This window comes from Epargyreus clarus, unplaced genomic scaffold (genome assembly GCF_041222505.1).
Source record: "Epargyreus clarus isolate Ecla_fem2 unplaced genomic scaffold, WU_Ecla_fem_2.2 ptg000021l, whole genome shotgun sequence".
NCBI lineage: Eukaryota > Metazoa > Arthropoda > Insecta > Lepidoptera > Hesperiidae > Epargyreus > Epargyreus clarus.
The window spans coordinates 9,001,740-9,024,911 of record NW_027332228.1 but is presented as its reverse complement, the minus strand read 5'-3'; the positions used below and the strand labels follow the sequence as shown (position 1 = coordinate 9,024,911).

At 35.1% G+C, this 23,172-nt stretch overlaps 1 protein-coding gene and 1 long non-coding RNA gene across 3 annotated transcripts in view; one reads left to right on the top strand and one right to left on the bottom strand.

Moving 5' to 3' along the window:
- The window catches only part of NGR-A23 (neuropeptide receptor A23), a 94,747-nt gene that overhangs the window by 51,190 nt on the left and 20,385 nt on the right, over window positions 1–23,172 (top strand). Inside the window, exon 4 of the mRNA XM_073084242.1 lies at window positions 9,634–9,782. Coding sequence (XP_072940343.1) covers window positions 9,634–9,782 — 149 coding nt within the window. The remainder of the gene's footprint in view (window positions 1–9,633; window positions 9,783–23,172) is intronic.
- On the bottom strand, window positions 1,888–4,757 carry LOC140750596 (uncharacterized). 2 transcript variants are annotated; one of them, XR_012103230.1, is made up of 2 exons: window positions 4,381–4,757; window positions 1,888–2,773 (listed from the first exon to the last, which is right to left on the bottom strand). It is a non-coding gene; the product is annotated as an uncharacterized LOC140750596 (long non-coding RNA). The 2 variants fall into 2 exon arrangements; XR_012103229.1 differs by lacking the exon at window positions 4,381–4,757 and adding an exon at window positions 3,312–3,516.

Here is a 23,172-nt window from a genome sequence, read left to right as displayed (position 1 = left end):
GATACCTGCGCTAACATTTATATGTGGCAAATGGCTTGAATGCTTCCATCACTAGCTATTGCACTAACAATACACAATATAAAGCATGAATGATTTATAAGCACCAAGCTAGAGCTGCTACAACACAAGGTTATGCCAACCCTGTTATACCAACTCTGACAAAATAATTTTCAGAACCAGCTATAATTTCAGGAATCATTCATGGAGTTATTGCAAATAGCAAAACATATTTGTAACTATATGACAAAACAGTGTCCTAACAGAAATGGAAAATATTATGTCAACATACTGGGACAACGAGTGAATACAATAATATCATCAGAGTTCTCTAAAATTGGGAGGTATGTGTGAAGCAACTGGATGAATGACATATTCCAATGAGAACTGAGGAAATCAACCTGGTACATTTTGATGCTCTTCTCAGAATAACACTTTAACTAGTGCTACCTATAAAGGTCATAATAGGTCATTTATGCTCCACCACAATACACACGATAAAAATATATGTAATACATGGTGGAGAACAGAAAATAGGAATCATCACATTGCTGGTGCGCTAACCCAAAACAAATATAACCCCGTGCATATAAGAATCTTATCAGGATTCACTGCACAGCATGATGCTCATTAGCTCATGTAACGGAATCATACTGAAGACATTGAAACTCACTTAGCTGCATTACAAATGATAGAAGACTAGCTATCTTATCAGAAAACAATGTCTAAAATAGACATTTGTGACATAAATGTTTTATGCAGCACCCCGTTGCCAATTTTAAATTGGTTGAGATTGGTTGTTCCACACAAATCAATTGTGTTATATGATATTAAAATTTAATATATGGCGTCAAGATAAAAATCTTACAACATTGATGACAAAATTATTTTTGCATACTAGTTAATCCAATGCTCGATCTCAAATGGTAATAGATGTGCTCTTCACATTATCACATACACACTGGTGTATATACATGACAACTGTTTCATGTTAACCTGATATAGAACGGAAGGCATGTTCTCTCAAAAGAACCACATCAGGAGGACAATGATTAAGCAAACAAGACTCCGGCTTATTGATACTGACACATATCTGTCCAATATATTTTTAGTCACATGAAGAAAGAATACTATAAGTATCCCATATATTGGATCCAGCGTCTGAAGTCCTAGCTTTGATAGTAGCATTCTGTGTTAATACCTCAACACAATCGAGCAGAGTTCATTGATTTGTTATGGATACTCTATAGTTCCTACTCAATTTCAGCTGTTTTATAAGCAAATAACAGGTACCTATACATGGCTCAAAGTAAACAATATTACATGGGTTATATTGTAGTACCTCTTACTCACATATATACAAATTATGTATAATAAAAGTTAATCAGTTAACAGCTATATAAAGCTGTTTGATTTGATATCTTTTGGGCTAGGTATATATATTCATATATATAATCTGGATGTTAGGATATTCATCCTAACATCCAGATTAGGTGTATTTCAAGATATTGTGGATTTCAGGAAATACTCGTATTATTAAGGTATAACTCTAAGGAGATTTGTATCAAGGAGTACAATCAGAACTATAATGCACCACTTAACTACTGGTACAGAGTACCTACTTAAAGTCATTGAGCTTACATAATATATATAACTCTATTATATATAGATGTAACTTGAATTGAAGTTTTTAAATTATCTATTTAATACACTGGTTTACAGTGATAAAATCAATCCAGAAGTCTGGAGTTGTCTTTGGACACAAATACCTTTATGATTTATTCTAAGGCCAGGTACTATAACAATACCTGCAATACTATAACAATACAAATGTGCTAAATAATAAATGTCCATACTTGTAAATAATTCAAAAACCTTGTTTAGTATTACTTATTTATGTGGCATATGTGACATAAATGCAAATATGTGAATGTCAAGAGTGAACTTTATGTACAAATGTGAGAATTTATACAAAATTAACATTTTGGATTTCGTTACACTTATCTTTCAGTGACTCAATAGGAATAAATACAGTAATAATTAAAGGTTTGGAAGTTCAGTCCACAAACATATGGTTAATTATTAAATATCTGCACATATTTTTCACTTTTACTGTACATAACTGCTTAAAATATGAGGTTGATCATCATGAAAAAATTGACTAAAGATTGGTAGTACCTATGTAATGTTTTACAACAGAAGCCTGGTACTCCCAACATTACAAAATGCAATCAAATAATAATATATTATTTATATTGTTGCTTAAACATTTCCTTTAGCAACACCGGGTTTATATAGAAACATGCATCATACATTTATACACCAGTCATCAGGTCAACAAATAACACAGCAGCCCATTAACCCTGGAATAAAGACAAGCATAATATGAGAATTGCTATTGCACTTAAGTCTTTATAATGTCTATGTTAGTTACAATAAAACTGAAATTGTTATCATTTCATAATGAAATTTAATAATGTCCACCATGGTAATATGTGACACATTAATGATATAAAAGTAATAACAATATTACTATATCATGCGAATGGCCAGCCATTAATATGATATCTTCTTTGGGTCTTTTATGCCTAGTGTGTATACCTAGATGCTCTTATAAAACATAAAACAAAGAAAGTAAGCTGCATGTCCAATCAATTCTCAAATGTAAATCTAGCATCCCTAGAATTAATAGGAATTCCTTAGGGGTATGTGTGATGAACGTTACTATATAGGACTCTAACATTACTATATAGGACACACATGGCAGACATCTTACCTGGAACAAAGAAAACTATATTATATGTATAAATAATTATTATATATAGAAGATTTATCTAATTTCCTTCTCTTAAAGAATTAAGATGGAGAAAAATGTGGGTAATAACTTTATAATTTATCACTGGCAGAGCTGTAACTAGAACCTGTTGTGTTAGTAATCATTACAGGCTAAGTAAGCCAGAACCCCATGGAAATTATAAAATATTTGACTTATTAAAACTGAATTAATCCTGGAAATGCTCAGCACAAATACTTTTGAGTAAAGATAAGCTTTTCTGGTCTAGTCATGAATGGGGTTTGAAATAATCATATACATAAATACTGTTATGAAAACTGATATCAACTTATACATACACATAACTGATAGTTACACACATTTTTAGGAAAAGATGTTAGATCGAAAGTCAGATTGGATTTCAAAAGGAAACGCATCATAAGCTTTCCAACTAACCATATAGATATGTAACTTTACAGAGGGCATGCATAAGCATGGTACAGCAAAAAGTATAAGTAACTTTTGCAAATCCGATACATACCTACAAAAACAGGAAGTCATATAAAACTAAAATGTTTCATTGATCTAAGAATGATCATGTCCCTCTTGAACATGCACACTAATATAATGAAACAAAGTAGGTATAACACCCAATATTATACCGGGTATACCTACAACATAAAATATAAATTTATCTCACATGGGGCATATATCCTCCCAAGATCAAATCAAATACCCAATCATAATTTGTCAATAAATAATGGTATTAATTCCTAAATATTCAACATGGGACGGCTTCCTATTTTAATAATATTGGAATGCATACAATGTACCTACTGGTACATATAAGTATAGTATTATATAAAAGTACATTATCATATAATGCACATCACATATGAAACATATTTACACATATATTGCTACATAGCAAAGGAAATAGTATTATTTGTGTCAATAAAATTGACCAAGTAATTAATTCTACACATAATTATGACATACTATGGAGGGTAGAAAACATATTTTCGACCTTGTATGTATTTATTTTTTGCAAGGTGCAAAAGCTTGAATTGAATAATCATTAATACTGACTAAATTGCAATATTACTATTATTATTATTGTTGGCCAATTTTAGTAATAATATATTTAGAGAAAAATATTGCATTATTATTGCACTGAATATTATTTCATCTAATTCAGAGGGAATCTCACTTAGTACTATGTGTTTCAGAACATTTCATCCATATTATACAGTAAGAGTAAATATTCAGTTAGCAACCCTAATAATTATGTATATTTTATAATTATACCTAATTAAGACAAAAATTTCTTATTAATATGATATTTTCATGTTGTATTTTTATATATATTTTATTATTGAGAATAAATCTCACTAAGCACTATGGATTTCACAACATCTCATCCATATGATGCAGAACGAATAAATATTCAGCAATGTAATTAAATCCATATAATAATATATATGTATGGTAATAAATCTTTAATTTAATTACATGTCCCATTGTTGCAGTTGTCTCTAAACATCTACATTGTAATTCTCAATTATATTTCAGATCACCATGAAATAAAATTGAAAATTAGACGAGCTTACCTGTAAGCGAAGTCTGATTATAATTTTATGAATGGTGATCTGAAATATAATTACCCACCCTCCCAAAATCAAAACCCATACTGCAACAATAAGAACAAAAGAGTCTCCTAGATATAGACAGCATGCATATTATCAAGGAGACTAAGTTGGAAATGATAGACTCTAAATTAAGTGAGGTAGCTGTCAATATAGTGTCACTGTCATACGCAGTGTCAGAGGTCTTAAAACTTTTTTGTTTTTAAAAGGCTAAACAATCGCGATGCCGACGAGTGGGAAGAAGGATACTACATTGTAATTCTCAATTATATTTCAGATCACCATTCATAAAATTATAATCAGACTTCGCTTACAGGTAAGCTCGTCTAATTTTCAATTATTACCTATTACCAAACATAACCAGAACAACATAAATAAACAATTAGACAACAATAATGTTTATTCAACATGACTGTACTATGTTACTTATGAATGTATAACACATCGTTCAATAAGTCCCGGGACTAACTAGCAAAAACACGTTTTTTTCGAAAAAATCTTTTTTATTCATCAACATAATCACCTTCAAGTGCGATACATTCATTCCAATGCTTTTCTAACTTTTCGATACCATGCTTGTAGAAGGTTTTCTCCTTGGCTTAAAAATAAGCTTCAGTCTCAGCTATCACTTCCTCATTCGAGCCAAATCTTCTTCCCTGAAGCATCCTTTTGAGATCAGCAAAGAGCCAGTAGTCGCTGGGGGCCAGATCTGCAGAGTATGGTGGGTGGGGAAGCAAATCGAAGCCCAACTCGTTCAATTTGGCCATTGTTTTCATTGATTTGTGGCACGGTGCATTGTCTTGATGAAAGATGATTTTTTTCTTCTTCATGTGGGGTAGTTTTTTCACGATTTTGTCTTTCAAACGCACCAATAACTCAATGTAATAGTCGCTATTGATGGTTCTTCCCTTTTCAAGGTAGTCGATAAAAATTATACCGTTCGCGTCCCAAAAAACTGACGCCATGACTTTGCCAGCTGCCTGTTGCGTTTTCGGACGCTTTGGACGACTCTCACCGGCTGCACGCCACTCAGCTGACTGCCGATTCGATTCTGGAGTGTAATGGTGGATCCATGTTTCGTCCATTGTCACATACCGACGCAAAAAATACTGTTTATTGCGAGTAAACCGTGCCAAACAGGTCTCTGAATCGTCTGTTGGTTGTTGCTTTTGTTCAACTGTGAGCAAGCGCGGCACCCACTTGGAAAATACCTTTTTCATGCCCAATTTTTCATGTAAAATCGTAAACGCACTTGCAGTCGATATGTTCACGATCTCAACAATCTCAGAAACGTTCGTTTTGCGGTCATCCATCACTATTTTCAAAACTTGCTTAATATTTCCTGAAGTTACTGCTTCATTTGGCCTCCCCGAGCGTTCTGCATCACTTGTATCAGTTCGACCGCGTTTGAAATTAGTATACCACCGACAAATCGTTGTTTTCGATGGAGCAGAGCCTGGATAACACTTTTCAAGCCATTGCTGAGCTTGCACGGTATTTTTTCCCATTAAATAGCAATGTTTTATTAACACACGATATTCGTTTTTTTCCATTTTTTGAACAAATGCAAAAGGAGCGCCACTCTCACCACAGTAGCTTTGTTGTTTATGGTTCGATTGACATGAAATTTTGACACATCTCATTTGAAGGTTGGTACTTTTAAAAAATAAGGTTGATTTGACACGAATCATGCCATCTCTGGGTTAGTCCCGGGACTTATTGAACGACCTAATAATTATTTACAGTGAAAATATTTGCTTTCGGTTAAAATTTGCTAACATTTGACTGAAGAGCAATAATGTCAAGTGCTTACATTGCATTGTTGTTAGATCATGCTGGCATTGTTCCTGTAGTTGGACCAGAATGGGGCTACAGTATCTCCTGCTTGTCGTAAGAGGCGACTAAAAGGGGTTCTCGGGGTTGCGGGCGGCAAGAGTGGGAGCTTGAACCGCCCGGCCAACGACCCCGGGAAGGACGGTGGTATGTACGGTCGCATACCGTCGTTTACATCGGACGGTGTAGTGATTTAACCTCACTTGGGCGGAGCCCGACGGGGCAGACCGCTGAGAGGACTCCGGTTGCGTTCCTTTGGAGATCCCGGAGTCCTCTACGCAGCGCTGAGGACGGCCACCGGGGGTGATTTAGTGCGGTAAAATCCCACATAACCCCGTATCGCTCCCACGACACCAGGTACCTTTTGAAGGTATTATGTCTAAAAAAAAATTTCCGAATATAGGACATCAACATTTATAATTAATAAATAATTGAACACTTTTACCATAATATGGAAGTATCTAGCAAACCAATTACACGTTTTTTTGCTACTATATGATGATAAATGGTTACTGTGGCCAATGAGCATAAACAACTCCATATAGAAAAGGGGTTTTACATGAAGCCGATCACAAATGTGTGGATCTGGGAACAACCTGATCGCGTTATATATAAATTAGCTTGTATATAATAATTCATAATCTTTATTTAGTATTTTTTTGGGTTACAATATATAGGATGTAGGTACACAAAGTCAAAAAAGCAACAAAAATTTAATATGCCGATTAAGGCGTTCTAAATGTATGGCTCTCTCATAAGTCTTACAAAGTTTTTTCTTTTTTTTTTAATAATATAGGAGCAATAGGTAGGTATATTTGTATGTCTATATTTTCATTCATTTAGGAATTCGTTATAATCGTAATAGCATTTTTCAATTAACATGTTTTTATTTCCTTATAATACTTATGATCTTTATTTATTTCTTTTATTTGATGGGGTAGTTTATTATAAAGGTTTATGGCCATGCAAAATGCGTCTTTAGCGGCAATACCTAGTTTTTTGTTTGGTGGGTAGGCTAACTTATGTTTACGGCGTGTATTGTCTATATTATAATCATTGGATTGAAATAAGTGGCGTTGTTTTCGTACAAACATGACCATTTCTAAAATGTATTTGCACGGAAAGGTAAGTATTTAAACACCCGTCCAAACGTAAAATTTCTTCACGTTAGACATAACGTCCCTATCAACTATACTGTAGTGTAGATCAAACATATTCAACCACATTTCCGAGCGTAAAGTGTATTACTATGAATATGTAGAAGACTAAACAAATATTCGCGATACACACTCTTTTATGCGCATTTAAAAACCGACACAACTCAGCATATTGCAAATCCAGTCAACAGTTTCCATATCCATTTGCAAATGGTTATGTTTTGCTGCCCTACATTTGTGTGTGTATATGTGACCGTCTATACATGTGAGCATACCTACTTATGTAGGCAGACTTTTAATCTCATATAGGTATACATATATACTTCTATACCGCTGTACTTATATAATTAGGTATAGCAAAGGAGGTTTTTTATAATATAGGAGCAGCAGACTTGCATGCAGTCCACCTGACGGTAAGTGGCTACTGTCTCCCATAGACATTCGTAATCAAGCCCCAGATAAAATTAGAGTCCTACTAGTGATTGGTGACAGATGCATTGCTACCCCTGAAGACTAAATTAGAATGCATAGGCTGGGCATGTTTCGCTTATCACATCCTTAAAAGCTGATGTTATTAGTATTCTTCGCTCTCTCAGAAGCAGCTTTTTCGTAGTCACAGTCCTTAGGGAGGCTGCAAGAGCGACTGAACAGAAGCTAATTGCTATTTACTAAATAAATTAACTTTGTGTTCATTTTAGTAGATTTTAGCTATTCTGCAATATTATAGCATCCGCTATTGTTAAAATCATTGTGTCTTTTGTGTGACGATATAAATTCGACAATTTGTATTGCAAATTTCATCTTTCGTAGCCAAAAATTCGTTCAATGGATTATTAATATTGAGCGTAAATCACTATCCGTACAACAACCGCTGTTGTACGGATAGTGATATTACACACACTATAATAGCCTTTTACGCTCCGTTCCGGGTTCGATCCTCGGCAAAGCAAATTGAAATAATGAACTCAGATTTTTATTTTAGGTGATAGTGTATTTCATATTGCCTTGATCCGAGACAACCACAGTATAGATAAGAGCTTTAGTTGTAGAAAAGATCATCATTCTGAGAGGTACATTATTGCCCACGTTACGGTTTCTAGCATATAATGTGAACGTATAAAATACAAACCAACCTAAAGTCAAGTGTTAGAAGATCCATCGTAAATTGAAAGTCACGCTTCAAGTTGTTACAACTTATATCAAAGTATAATATTTCTACTGGGAACTGTAAATGACAGAACTTACCACTGCATTGCATTTGTGAGCTAACAAGTTGTGTATTCTCAACGGGGCATTTCTAAGCGACTTCGTGAGGCTGACAAGAGAATCAAGAACTCGTTGTTGCTTTGAAGTTTTTAATTAAGCGACGACAAATAAAACAAAGGGTAAAGTTCGTAACCATGTAACTAAAGGTTAAGGGGCGAAGAAGTATGAATTGAAATAATTGGACCGTTAGTGGGTATCTTTAATAGGCCCTAAATGCGTTACTTACTGATGATTATGTTGGTAAATCTTGGCTACAAATTACAAAATCAAGACTTAACAGCTTTATATCGCTGTACGCATAAAACGGTGGCTACTTTTAGAACTAAATCCCCGGATTACTAGTACAAGTGTAGAGCTCCAATTCATTAAAAAAATAACTATTGCATGCTTTAATTACGAAAGAAAACAAACCTAAGAGTATTCTGAGAATTCTTTAAAAATCTCATACGCGTGTGAAGTTTGTCAATATACTATGTATCATAGTAGCTTTTTTTCCGATAAAAAGGTCGTGCCCAGCAGGAAAATTTCCATTTCCAGGCACGAATAATTTCTAACAAATAACTCTTTTTTTTGTGAACGTAGGAGAAACCTTCAAAACGTACCCGTGGGAGCGACATTGGTTATGTGGGACTCTTACCGCACTAATATCCCGCCGGTGGCCGTCCTCGGCGCTGCGTAGAGGACTCCGGGATCTCCAACGGAACGCAACCGGAGTCCACTTAGCGCGGTGCCCCGTTGGGCTCCACCCAGATGAGCTTGACGCTGGCCACACCGTCTGGTGTGCAAGACGGTATGCGACCACACATAGTTACCGCCGTCCAACCCGGGGTCGCTGATCGGGCGGTTCGAGCTCCCACTCTTACGACAGCCAGAGGATACCGTAGCCCTATTCTGTTCCCGTAATTACAGGAACAAACAAATAACTCTATATGTCCAACATGTTGTTTGTTTGTGTGTGCAGTTCCAAGCCGCGCTGCTGCAGCGGTGGCTACTCCCGCACTTCATGTGTGCGTTCTGTCCGTTCGTACAGGCGCTAAGTGTGAATGTTAGCGTGTTTACGTTAACCGCTATCGCCGTGGACCGCCACCGGGCTATAATAACTCCTCTCAGGTAAGATCTAACTGTTTAAGCATAATGCAATCATTATCTATCTTTCATTTGTATGCTTGTTTAATGCGGTTATATGCTAATCATTAGGCGATGTTAGAAGTGGGAAAAATAGCATTCATACAATTCATAGGAATAAATTATATCTGACTGTAGTGTTAAAATTCCCTAAAATTCTAAGTTGCACTTAGAGATGTTTAGAATTTTAGGGAATTTTAAACATAAGTTTTGTATGTTATTTAAAGATTTTATCTTATAAGCTCGTTAAAAAGGAAGGCAACGGACATAAAAGAAAATTCAATGTGTCTCTATATATAATATATACCTATGTCTCCAAAGTTATTAAATCCCTTGGATGCCTTACATGTTATATTTTTAGCATTAAAACAACCGTTTGTTTATATAAATACTACTTCTTCTTTGAAACTTTCTCATATGTAGGCTTAAAAGTTTTAATAGCTTTGCAAAACATAATCTCGGTCTATATCGGTCTGGCTAGAGCATACGTAGGAACTTCAGATCCACATGCTTTGTTAAAGTAGATTAAAAAGCCCGTGAAGATAGTAGTCCCTACAAAATTACGTTATAGTTCATATGAAATCTATAAAATGTTGATGTATAATCTCTTAGTAGATCATCTTAAGTATCAGAACTTGACTTAAACAAAACACTATATTACGACTTAAGTACTTATAAGTAGATATAACTTAGAAGTATAACTCTCTTGTTAGTAAACGAACTAAATTTCAATTGATAACGTTAATCTCAAAGCTCTTGTAAGACAGGCCAAGCTTTAGGCATCGTCTACTATATTTTATTAACTTGTAATTGGATTAGATGTATCTCTTTTCTACGTATTATTTCTCTGTAAAAACTAATCTTAAATAAGTTAGGGACTAATATAAATCTTTTGTTATTTTTTTCTAGAATAAACCATTTTAGTAGTTTTTCTTATTTCAGATAAATCTTTCACGTAATTTTAATGATATTTTTAGGGTAGGTATATGATTAAATAACTCGCTATTAGTTTAAAAATCCCGACTACTATAATATATAGCCTACTATTTTATAAACATACTGCACATCAAGACAAGCATAGATCCAAAACATGTAATTCCTGATTCTATTACACAACTCCCATGCATTTTTCGTAAATAAAAAAAAGAAAACGCTTTCAACACTCACAACCCCACACTAGGATTCCCTGTGTTGTGGGTGCCATGGAGACACACATAGACAAATACACAAACACCCAGACTCAGAAACAGAAATCTAAATTCATCATTTAGATATCTGTCTGGCCGGGGATCGATCCCGGGTCCCTTTGCGCGGCAGACCGGTATGGTTCCGCTCCGCCGCGGGTCGTCTCCTTCCTTTAAGGTACATCGATACGAGTATGACTGTATTCGTAACTACGTAGGTGGAACAGTAATTCTGGTTGCAGATAACCGTTTAAGACTTGACCGTTCACACAAGTTCGCCATTTCAACGAACAAAGTAGAGCTTTCAATCCATACAACTGTAAACGGCGTTCAAATCGACTTGTTCAAAGTTTCGCAACGTTCCACTGGATTCCAAATCACACAATACTTTGGCTTATTGCTCCTAAAACTGACTCCGACATTGCATTATGCGGAATAACATTGCAGATAGTATTGTTTTGGCCAGTTAGCCACGTTTTACCGGGTACACAAACATTGTCTATATTGTTACCTATTGACCCGCATAATCGAGAAAAGCGATTTAGCTACTGACAAATGCGAAACTATCCATAATATCTATAATCCAGAATTGGCCACAATATGGCTTCTACACCTAAAGTAAATACATAGATTAGTAAAGATTACTCACTCCTAACAAGAAAATGTACCCAGTTTTGAAAATTGAAATAGTTGCGTAAAAAAGTTTTGCCACGTATCCGTGCTAAAATGTCCCTAAAATATTTGAAATAATTATTTATTTATTATGTAAATTACGCAGTATTAGTTATTTATTCGTAAATTTTCTCTAAAAATGTTTTATTTGTCAAGAATTCAAAAAAAGAACTTATACTAATAAGCCGTTTTTGGCTTCATTCAATTTCAAGGCGGCGAAGTATCTTTACTAATCTATGAGTATATATCGAAACCAATTACTAGTATATTATAGGTAGCTGTTAGAAGCTCTGTTAACAATTATAAGCTGAACAATCGCGCTTTAATGGTTATTATTTTTTAACGACCGTCGATTTAACCTTTGTTCTAAAGTGCTAGCTAAATACTAGCCACGTACTTTGCGAGGGTTGTATTTGTGAATAATTATTGTAGCTTTTTTTTTCTAAATATCAACTTCAAAAATAAATGTTAACAGTTGTAAGGAATAAAATACAAATTTTGGAACAAATTAATGAAAGACATACGTATTAAAAAGAAAGGAGCTAGATTTAACAGAGTTGTGACAGATAAAACAAACAAAGAAATAAAATTACACATAGCAAGAGCATATGGGAGAGAAACGAAACAGAGATAGAGTTAGAGCTGACGATAATGACATTTTACTAGATTTTTGAAGGAGCATAGGGATTGAGCATTGCGAATAGATACAGGAAGAGAGTTCCATAGACGGATAGCTGAAACTGTGAAGGATTTCTTATAGTAGGATGTTGAGTGGAATGGAGTAAGGAGAGCATGGTTTTCGGTGGAGCGAAGGGATCGGTCATGGGACAGATGGAGAAACTGAAATCGCTGCTTGAGGTATGGAGGAGAAGTCGGATTAAGTAGTACACAATATAGAAGAGATAAAATGTGAGCATTACGGCGAAGGCGAATTGGGAGCCACTTGAGCTTAGCACGATATTCTGAAACATGATCATATTTACGTAACCCAAATATGAACCGTATACATAAATTTTGAAGACGCTCAAGCTTATTTAGTTGCTCCTCAGTAATGTCAGGATAGCACACATCGGCATAGTCAAGTATAGGTAAAAGTAGTGACTGCGCAAGCGTAATTTTAGTGGGAATAGGTAACACATTTTTCAATCTACGAAGAGAGCCCACTGCAGCAAAGAGCTTCTTGCTGACTTCAGTGATCTGTGGTGTCCACGAAAGATGCTGGTCTATGACGATACCTAAATTTCTAACCACGTTACTGTAAGGGATGACGTTGTTATCCAGTGTTATTGGAGGTACCTGGTGCCAGTCGATTCTTGAAACCAAACGCGGACTCCCTATGATAATGGCCTGAGATTTAGCAGCATTTAATTTCAATCCATAGGTTTTACTCCAAATTGAAATACAAGTCAGGTCGGAGTTGGTGTTCTTAATGGCATTCTGCAAGTTACTTAGACTAGCATGGTTGTAAATCTGCAAATCGTCTGCATATAGATGGTAGAGAGAAGTTAGGTGAAGACTAATAGAATTAATGAAAATAGTAAAAAGGAGGGGTGACAACACGCCACCTTGAGGTACTCCGGCAGTTGTACTCGACCAATTGGAAAAAATGTCATCAATTTGAATACGCTGCCGGCGCCCAAATAAGTAACTACGAAACCAATCAATTGCCGTCGGAGATATGTAGAGAGAACGCAAAACCCCCAAGAGGACGTCAAAATCAACAGTGTTAAAGGCATTGCTGAAATCCAGCAGCGTTAGTACTGTCAACTGCTGATTATCCATCCCCATGCGTATGTCGTCGGTTATTTTTAGCAATGCAGTAGCCGTACTATGTCCTTGACGGAAACCGGATTGCAAAGGATTTAAAAGAGCATGAGTGGCAAGGAAGGAGCTAAGCTGTTGATGGATGAGGCGCTCTAGGACTTTAGACAAGAAAGGAAGTATGGATATGGGTCTGAAATCGGTAAAGTCGGATGGGTTGGATTTTTTGGGTAAAGGAATAACATTGGCGTCTTTCCAAGAAGAAGGGAATGTGTTATTACGGATGGAACTATTTACCATGAAGGTAATAGTAGGAAGGAGTATGTCGAGGAGTGGGATGATCATTTTACGGCTAATGCAATCGCTACTGACCGCATTTGAGGAAATAGAGAGTATCGCCCTCTCCACATCACGATCCGAAAATTGACTAAAAGAAAACAAAGGAGAATTTGGATTGGGAAAGTGTGATAAGTGATTTAGAGTATGATCTTTTGTTTTGCTATCGATGCAAGAAGTGGCAGAAAAATGACGATTTAAATCGTTTAAGTCTAAATTATTTGGATGATAATTTTTAGGTTTTTTCCCAATTCCTAATGTTTTGAGAAATTTCCAGACCCTACTAGGGTCTTCATTTTGTACGGATTTGTGAATATGGCGTCGTTGTAAATCTCTGCACATCATATTGCAGCGATTTCTTGCGGATTTGTACCGATCAAGATTACCATCACTAGCATCTAACTTGTATTTCGATTTGGCAGTATTTTTTTTGTTTATTAATGTCTTCACCTCGTCAGTAAGCCATGGAGCAGGTAGATGCCGAATACGAACTGGACGAACAGGGGCGTGCAAGTCATACAGTTGTACAAGCAAAGAATTAAAGAGTGCCACCTGCTCGTCCACAGTACTTAAACGTTCTATCATACCCCAATCAGTATTTGCAGCATCATGTCGGAGTTTAACTAGATCCATTCCACTAAAATTACGCTGAAGGAGGATCCTTGACTTAGCCTTGGGAGGTCGGATTTTGTATGACAAATAGAGGAGGTCATGGTATGAAAAACCCTCAGCCGCACACTGGCCATACTTTGCAACATGATCCAATGATGAAATGATCATTAAATCAAGGAGAGATGGTTCGCAGTTAGGGAAGAAGTGTGTTGCACTGAGAGGAAGTATATGTAGATTAGCAGCATTGACTAGGGACAGTAGTTTGTGAGATCTGACATCCTGCTTGAGTAAACAAGTATTAAAATCACCCATAATAATAGTGTGGTCGAAAAGTGGACATAGATCTTCAAGCAGTTTGTCTAGGCAGGAGAAATAGTCAACGCTAAGTGAGGGGCTATAAAAAGCACCGAGAAGTACCTTGACATTGGAAAGATGGACTTCCAAAAATAGATGTTCAGATTCGTTCCCAGAAGTGTCCTGCTGTGACTTACTTATGACTGAAAAAGGGATATGGGAACGAAGGTATATTGCAACTCCCCCACCGCCCCGAGCAGTGCGATCGTTGCGGATAAGATGAAAACCGGGGATAGAATAAGCTGTTGATGGAAGACAAGGCTTAAGCCATGACTTTGAAACCAGAATAGCATGAATATGTGTGCTATCAAATGTTGACAACAAGTCGGGGTAATGTGCTGAAATGCTCTGTGCATTTATATGGACAACATTAAAATTTTTCAGTACATCTGAGAAATAAGAATCTAGGGTTATATTTAAGGGAGGGATACTTTCAAAACTATCGTTACTACTTAATCCGTCAGAGGCAGAAGAAAAGGAAAGTGGACACTCATTGCTATCATCAAATAACATCAAACTCAAGAAAACAATAATAATTGAAAGCTATATTTAACAATAGATTAAATATATACAAATCAGTTAAATAAATAAGGGTCAAATAGATATATATATATTTATTTGAATAAATAAATAAATAAATAACTTACTTTAACTCCTACCCACCAGCACACCATAAACGCAATACAAAATCAATGATTACTAAGTATTAACATAAATTTTAAAATAAGACAGCCAGACAACATAAAACTACGTTAAAATTAAACAGTTATTATAACAAAACATAAAATAAAATCAAATAAAACAAAAATTAAAATCACGATAGTTTGATATATAACACAAAGAAATTTCAGTTATCGTACCAATTTTGTGCTAGGCAACACCGATCCAAATATGGGGCTAAAATACTGTTATCCAAAACAATAGTTTGACAGTTGTCAGTTTGACCGCTGTCATTATTCGCTTATAAATAAAGTATTATAATATTGTTATTATTGTAAATACATACAGTGTTGACATGACATGAATTAAGAGGTATACTGTTAGTGATCAGGAAATGTTAAATATCATACTACCGCGCTCAAAGTAGTAAGTAAACAATGCAACTAAAGATCTACCAACATTACAAGAATACAAGAAAGTAAAAGGAGAAATAAAAGCACGAAGAAACAGAACAATGACAGAAGTTACGTGGTTATGTGAAAAAAAACAAAGAAAAATTAGCCAAAACAATTGAGCCGAAAGAATTGAAGTATTGAATATAAGTCAGAACAAACTTACATCCTAGCCCGGCTTACTTATTTCTATGAAGACGTCTAGTGCGAGTACCTTCTCTGTTGTCTTCGGGCCTTGTCGTACGTGCCGGCACATTAGGAATAGCATCAAGTTCCGCCAGGCATTCCACCTGGTGGTGTGAGCCATCCTGAGCCAGCACATTGATGACACCATCACGGGTCCAGCAGTTGGTGACGCCGAATAATTGCCTAGCCCGCATGAAAATATTGTGACGGCTCTTCGTCAGGAATTCAGACTGTGTGACGCCGGTGCCTTTTAGTTTGGTTTTAGCGAACCAAACTTTATCCCTCACTGAGACCTCTCTGAACTTCACTAATAAGGGTCTGGGTTTATTCTCCCTGGGACGTCCCAGTCGGTGACACCGGTTAATGCTGTTCGAAGAAAAATCAGCGACCTTCAGCTTACTTGCTATAAGAGTGGTGATGGTGACACTTGTAGTTTCATTTTTCTCTTCCGGCACACCGTGGAAAAGCAACATCTTGCGCCTACTCCTCATGTCCAGGCGCTCCATTTGGCGTGCCACAAATTCAATCTGCTTTTGCACGGTGTTCAAAGCAGATAAAACAAAGTGCCGGAATGCAGCAAAATCTGTTGCAAGTGCAGATGCAGTTGGTGTTATAGAGCTCTGCTGCAGCTGCTTCTGGAATTCCTCCATCTTACTGGTGAAGAGTTCGGACATAGCAGTCAAAGAGCCTTGGAGTGAATCCATATTGCAGTTTTTCTGTTTTAGTTGATTTATATATTGAAACTTATTATGGAATTAGTGCTGGTTGGTAGGTGATTTATCACAGGCACATTTGGGATTTTAATATGTAAGTCTAACTATTTTTATTAAATAAAATGTTAAGACCACTAAAAACTTAGTATTGACTTATTGACACCTACCCTCGAAAATTGATACAAAAGAAAATAATAATTAATTGATACAAAAGACTTATAAATAAAATTTAGTGCAAAGGTACTGCTTATTCCTAATGAAACATCTTCCAGCAGACCTTTAAAAGGAGATGGGTTAACAATTGGTGGATATGCGTGCACGAGACTGAATGAAAATATGTTATTATTTATTTTAATCATACAATACATACATATAATACCGAATACTGCATAGGATGAAACTTAAAATATAAATAAAAGTACATATATAGAAAAAAATATATAAAAATAAAGGTGTAATACATATTATTATAATACAAATACACAAAAAAAAAACTATAATATTTAATGACTAACTAATACTCATCTTGCTAAGGAGAAGTGGTGATATATAAAGGTAACAATTTATCTTATTATCAAATTATACCTACAAATAGTTACGTGGTCGTTGTAAAACTTGAAGACTCTACTTGGAAACGATACGACAAATTATTTTCGAATATACTCGTAATAATATGCTGAATATTAACTGTCGTATATTTTTCTTAAAATACCTGTGATATGATTTTTATGCTACGGCAAACTCAAGACATTAATTATCATTTAAGCCCGTCTTATATATGACCAAAACCTAATTACGTACGGAGCTTAAACTAAGTTTGGTACTCGTGGCACAGAATTATAATCAGCTATTCTCCTCATATAACATTTAAATATGGCCTACATTGTCGTCATCTTCTCATTATTGTTCCACTGCGAATCTGATCTCAGTGTAAAAGGGATTTAGGCCATAGCTCACCACGCTAATTAGAAGTACTTTCGGTAAACTTCATACACCTTTGAGAACATTTTTTTAAGAATTTAGAATTTAAACGCCTGACGTTTAAGTTTCCTCACTGTTTTCCCTCGCCGTAAAAACAAGTTATAATTAATTTCTAAAATGTACATAACTTTGTAAAAAATAAAATCCCTGAGGACTAAGCTGGAATGCCTCGGAAACGTCTGTCTCCCTTACTACACCCTTCAAACCGGAACACAGCAGCGCCTAACACTGCTGTTATTAGGTAGAAATAGGTGTGGCGGTGGTGCCGCCGGAGTCGAACCACAAAGGGTTTGTTTTCGAAGGTGGTAAACCTTCGAAAACAAAGTGTCTTTTACAAAGTTTAAAAAAATCTCAGGCAAACAGATGTGTGTAATGCTAGATCCCAGATTAAGAAGACATATTTCAAACAACTAGACTGTCTAGACTGATAACTTAATAATAATAATAATAAGCCTCGAAACTATACTAATAAAAGTAGTCTGTGACATAGAACAAAAGCTTGGTATTGGATAAAAAGAACTCAATTTTAGTAGTAGTAAAGTCCTAATGGACAAGCAATAAGAGGTTTCCTCGGAACTTCTAAAAGCAATGGAACGACTAAATAAATTACAAAGAGGAACGTAACCCGAATTTCTGTGGTTCACACTTTGTAGTTATAAACGAGTCGTTTATGTCTCGCCCGGGCATTAAACAAGTACTTATTGCCCATTCCTAATTACTGTGGCGAAGTAAACAATGACTGGGTTTAAAGAGAAAATATCAAAGAAAATACTTTGAAAATCAACTACTAAATGGAACCTTTCATCTATATTATTGCAATCAATCTATCGCCGCCCATTAAAGTAACGATCGGCTTTGCAATATTCGAGTAATATCACCGCAGACAGATATAATGTGCAGTTTTAAATATTTTCAGCAGTAATTGATTGATCTTTTGCCCCAGTAGGACATGCGTGGCTGATCAACGATGCTGCTTTTAGGATGATAGATACAGCGGTCAAACGCTACACCCCGCACACATTTGCGCACCGGTCGCAACAACGTGTACGATACATACTGTAACTGACGCGAAAAACAAGATGCAGTATTGATACAGTCGCTAAACCGCGCGTTTTTGATTTCGCGTCCGAACGCGACCGAACGCTAGTCGCCAAAACGTGATGCATAATCAATGAAATCGCCAACTAAGCTAACAAAGTAGCTAATTTGCTAAGACCCTAATATACTTAATAAGATTCTTAATGATTTATATAAAATAAAATAAGATTTCTGTCATTTACATTTTGTCAAACAAAATTTAACGAGATTTAATAAGAAAGTAAGATCGTTTGATAGTTCTATGAAAACACAATAATTCATTAGGAACATGGTTATGAATACTAATGCTAAACGGATCTAAAGGAATTTATAATTACGGCTGTTATTACAAATATAATAGTTTTGCAATTCAAAAATAATTAAAGTCCTGTACCAGTAAAATAATTATTCAACGAAAAATGATACCAGAAGAACGATTTTATGTAATTGTAATTATAAAATTTACCCTTTACCATTACCCTTAGTATTCAACTCCGAAGGTACTACCACCACTTTATCGCAAGAGTCTTAAGTGTTTTTGTGCTCTGAAGGGTATGGTGGAGTTTCAACTTAAGCCTTAAAAGTAGCCAAGAATCTGTGGCCGTTCTCAGATAGGACTCTTATCTAAGGTTGATTACAAGTATTCAAAGACAGAAGTGCCCATCTATCATCAGGTGGAGTATTCATTTGTATCAGATACCGTTTTAAAGGCTTTTGTCTAGTTCTATTAGTATACTCGCGCTGCATAATATAAGGAAATACAGCGTAGATTTTGTCGCATTATATCGCATAATGTCGCATCTGTTGCAAGATGGTATTACAGCCATGACATTTTATTAATATCACTTTGGGCGTTTGTTTAATAATAATGTACCTACTTTTATGTGATAACACCGTACAGAATAATTCATCGTTTTTTAAGTTTAAGGCCTCAAATGTCTCCCGATTTTTTTCTTTCATATTTAAGTTCCTTAAGAATGAGCCTGTTCCTTCAGTTTTTTATTTATTATCACTTCCCAGGACTTGATCTATTTAAGCTATTATATCCGATGGCGTAGTTATTATATTTATGTGGGATTTTCTTTATTCAATTACAATTTCTTTATTCGATTTCTTTATTCGATTACAATTTTACATTTTTAAGTATAATGTAAAATTGTAATCCGCTGTATCCGCAAAAGTGCGGAGCGGAACCTTTCAGTACAGTGTTTACATAAGAGATTTTATTGGACATTTCCCGACTCCATATTTACACACCGTCCTATTTAATACGCAATGTTTGGTAAATCTACCGGAACTTTGTAAAATATATATCTAAAAGCGTTAAATATATATTTTACAAAGATTTTTATATTCATTTTAATGTGATTTTGTGAGAAGTCTTTCTAATACTTACAATTAATTTAAAGTCGATTTAAGATTACGAAGATAAGTTGGAATGCCTAATGCAATGTTGTAATAACTTTAGTAATTTTAGAGGCAACGTAAGCAAATTATAGTTGATTATGTTTTACATAGATAAGTAAATTAAATGACTTAAGCGGCTGACGATTCTGTCAGGCGTTTAATGGCTGTCATGTTAACTTGTCAACTTACGCAGAATAATGCTGACATGCTTAGTTAAGACACGAAATCGAAGAAAAAGTGTGAAGAAAGAAATATCGTTACATTCGTAAATGATCCAAAAAATTCATTTTTTTTTTATTTTTCAAACAAAAATAATTGACAGTGACAATTGTCAAAAGGTTACATTTGCTTGTTAGAAGCGAGTAATCTTTACTAATCTATGATGTTTTACCACAATCTCCAAACTACAATAGAATACAGTAACGCTATAAAGAGGTTAATGTAAGTTAGTTATATATAGTACGACCCTCAACCATAAAGTATTCTAATTTTGTAAAGATAACATTAAAGCTAGGTATTACCACAAGTATTACCCAAAAGAAGAAATAAATTCGGATATGAAATAAAAGGGAACAAAATGTTTTATTCCAAGTTGTATACATGTAACTCAAAATTATAAATAAGACTGGAATTTACACTAACCTTCTACAACAAACAGTAAAACATCGAGCGAGTGAGATTGAATCGAGTTAAAACAACATTCTCGAGAAATCAAGAAGTGCGGATAGAAATATTTCATACTGTTTTATTTGCACCTGTCTTCGCCAGAAAAATTAAACGATATATCACTGCTTTATTGAAAATAAACAGGCTTACTGAGACAGATATCTAAAGAAAAGCCAATTTCTAAAGTAAACTGCATATCTTATTTTTGTTATTACCTTTTTCCAGCTTTTCTTGCTATAGCGAAGCCAATTTGATGGCAACGTAGTTTTATTAAAATCTTTGTAAAGTAACTTGACATTTTCCTAGTATTATTTTCAAGATAAGCCCTGATTACTTCTTCTAGCAAGCTGAAAACCTTTTTTTACCCAACTGCTGGGCACGGATCTCCTCCAACTGGAAGCGTACCATTACGCTGCTTCAAAGTGGAGTGGTGACGAGAGCTACGGCTTCTAGCAGTCACTCATCCAAATACCGACCGCGTTACCATTTCTTCATTATAGATATTAAACTTACACAAGCCGTTTGTGTTTAGTGACGATATAAATCAAAATTAAATATTAAACTAATTGAGTTGACTTTTAGAAGAATTTTAACTTCCGTAGGTAGTCTACGGGAGTTAAAATTCTTCTTTCATTTCAAGCAGTCTCATTAAAAGTTTCAATTATACAGCAGTATAGTACCGTACTCGAACAATAACGGACGAAATCCACTTTAATAATCACATTTTAGCAAAAATAAGACTAAACAGTTCAAGGAACTTTTCAGCGTATGCCTATAATATTATTCCGTATGATAATTTAATGGTATTACACACTTAAAATATCATCACAAAGTTACTTGGCTCTACAAGCAATTTTGTGCGAAAATTCTTTATAAAACTTAGCCTGAATATTCTTCAGTAAATTAGCTGTTGAATATAAAAGCACGTACGAGGTGTGGAATGTGCGCTCTTTAAAGGTATTCGGAATTCAGAGAAGACGCAAAAAGAGTTTTACTTCGAATCCGACTTATTGGCAATCCTGGTGTTCCTTATAAATTACAAAACTCTTAACATGTAAAAAGAAATTCTAAGGGAATATTCAAATTTCACTTGGTGTAGGTACCATTGACACACTAACCACATGAAAATCCAACGACAGCATAGAAAAACGTGGGCATTTAGATTTTCTCAATTACCAACCGAGGGGTCATTCAAGTCCCAGTCAAGTCAAGAGACCCGTGCCCAGCAGTGGAACAGTAATGGGTTGACGACGACAATCGCGTTTTAATCTAAAATAATAAAATTACAAAGCAATTTCTTATAAGTTTATGTTCCAACTAAATACACAATAAACAAATTTTGTAAAGCTGAATTCACCTGCTCGCTAATTGAGGTGGTTTAATTAATTCGGACCTTAACATAAAGTAAAGTTTTAATGTCTACCACATATATCTTAAAGCGCTTAAACAATGTAAATTTCAGGATACCATCCTTAACAATATCACTTTTTATAACTTATAATCATTTAGAATAATAAAAACAAATGAGCGAGTTTATGCCGTCATTAACTATCATGACCATCAACTTATATCACTTATACTACTGGTTACAGAGCTATTCGTAAATTGAGGAGGCTTTAGGTTATGGGATATATTTTACGATCAAAGTCTGGCCACCAAAGCTCCACTTCTTATCCTTGCTTTTATAAAGATTTATTTATTTTTTGTTTTCAAGTTATTTCGTTATTAGATCGTTACTTGACACGCGGTACACAAACAAACACCTTCACTTGTCTTAATTACTTTTAATTACCATTTATAAATAGGGGCGTTACTCTGTATCCTTTAATTGGAAGCCGAAGAATTTCTTAGAAAATCTTTAATTGATGCTCGTATATCATTATAACAAAAAAAATATATATTTAATGTTTCAAGTATTTTTAGCTAAAATTAATTGAAATGTTTTAATCCCAGCTAATCCTGGTAAGTTCTGTTGTTTTGTTCTTGTGTTCTGGTTTAAAGGGTGTGGTAAAGGAGACAGACTTTTTTCGAGGAGTTCCAGCTTAGTCCTCAGGGCTAGCGGCGCGTCTGTGGCCGACCTCAGGTAGGAATATCTAATCCTATCTGGGGTTGATTACAGATGTCCATGCGCGGCAGTAGCCGCTTACCATCAGGTGGACTGCATGCTCGTCTGCTATTTCGATGTTATAAAAAAAGTGCTTTAACATTTTTGAGAGGCAAGATGATAAAGAATCTTTTTAAATTTTAACACTTGATTTAACGATAACTCCTTGTTAGAGCCTAGATAATTAACGCAAACTTCGCTTAGACAGGT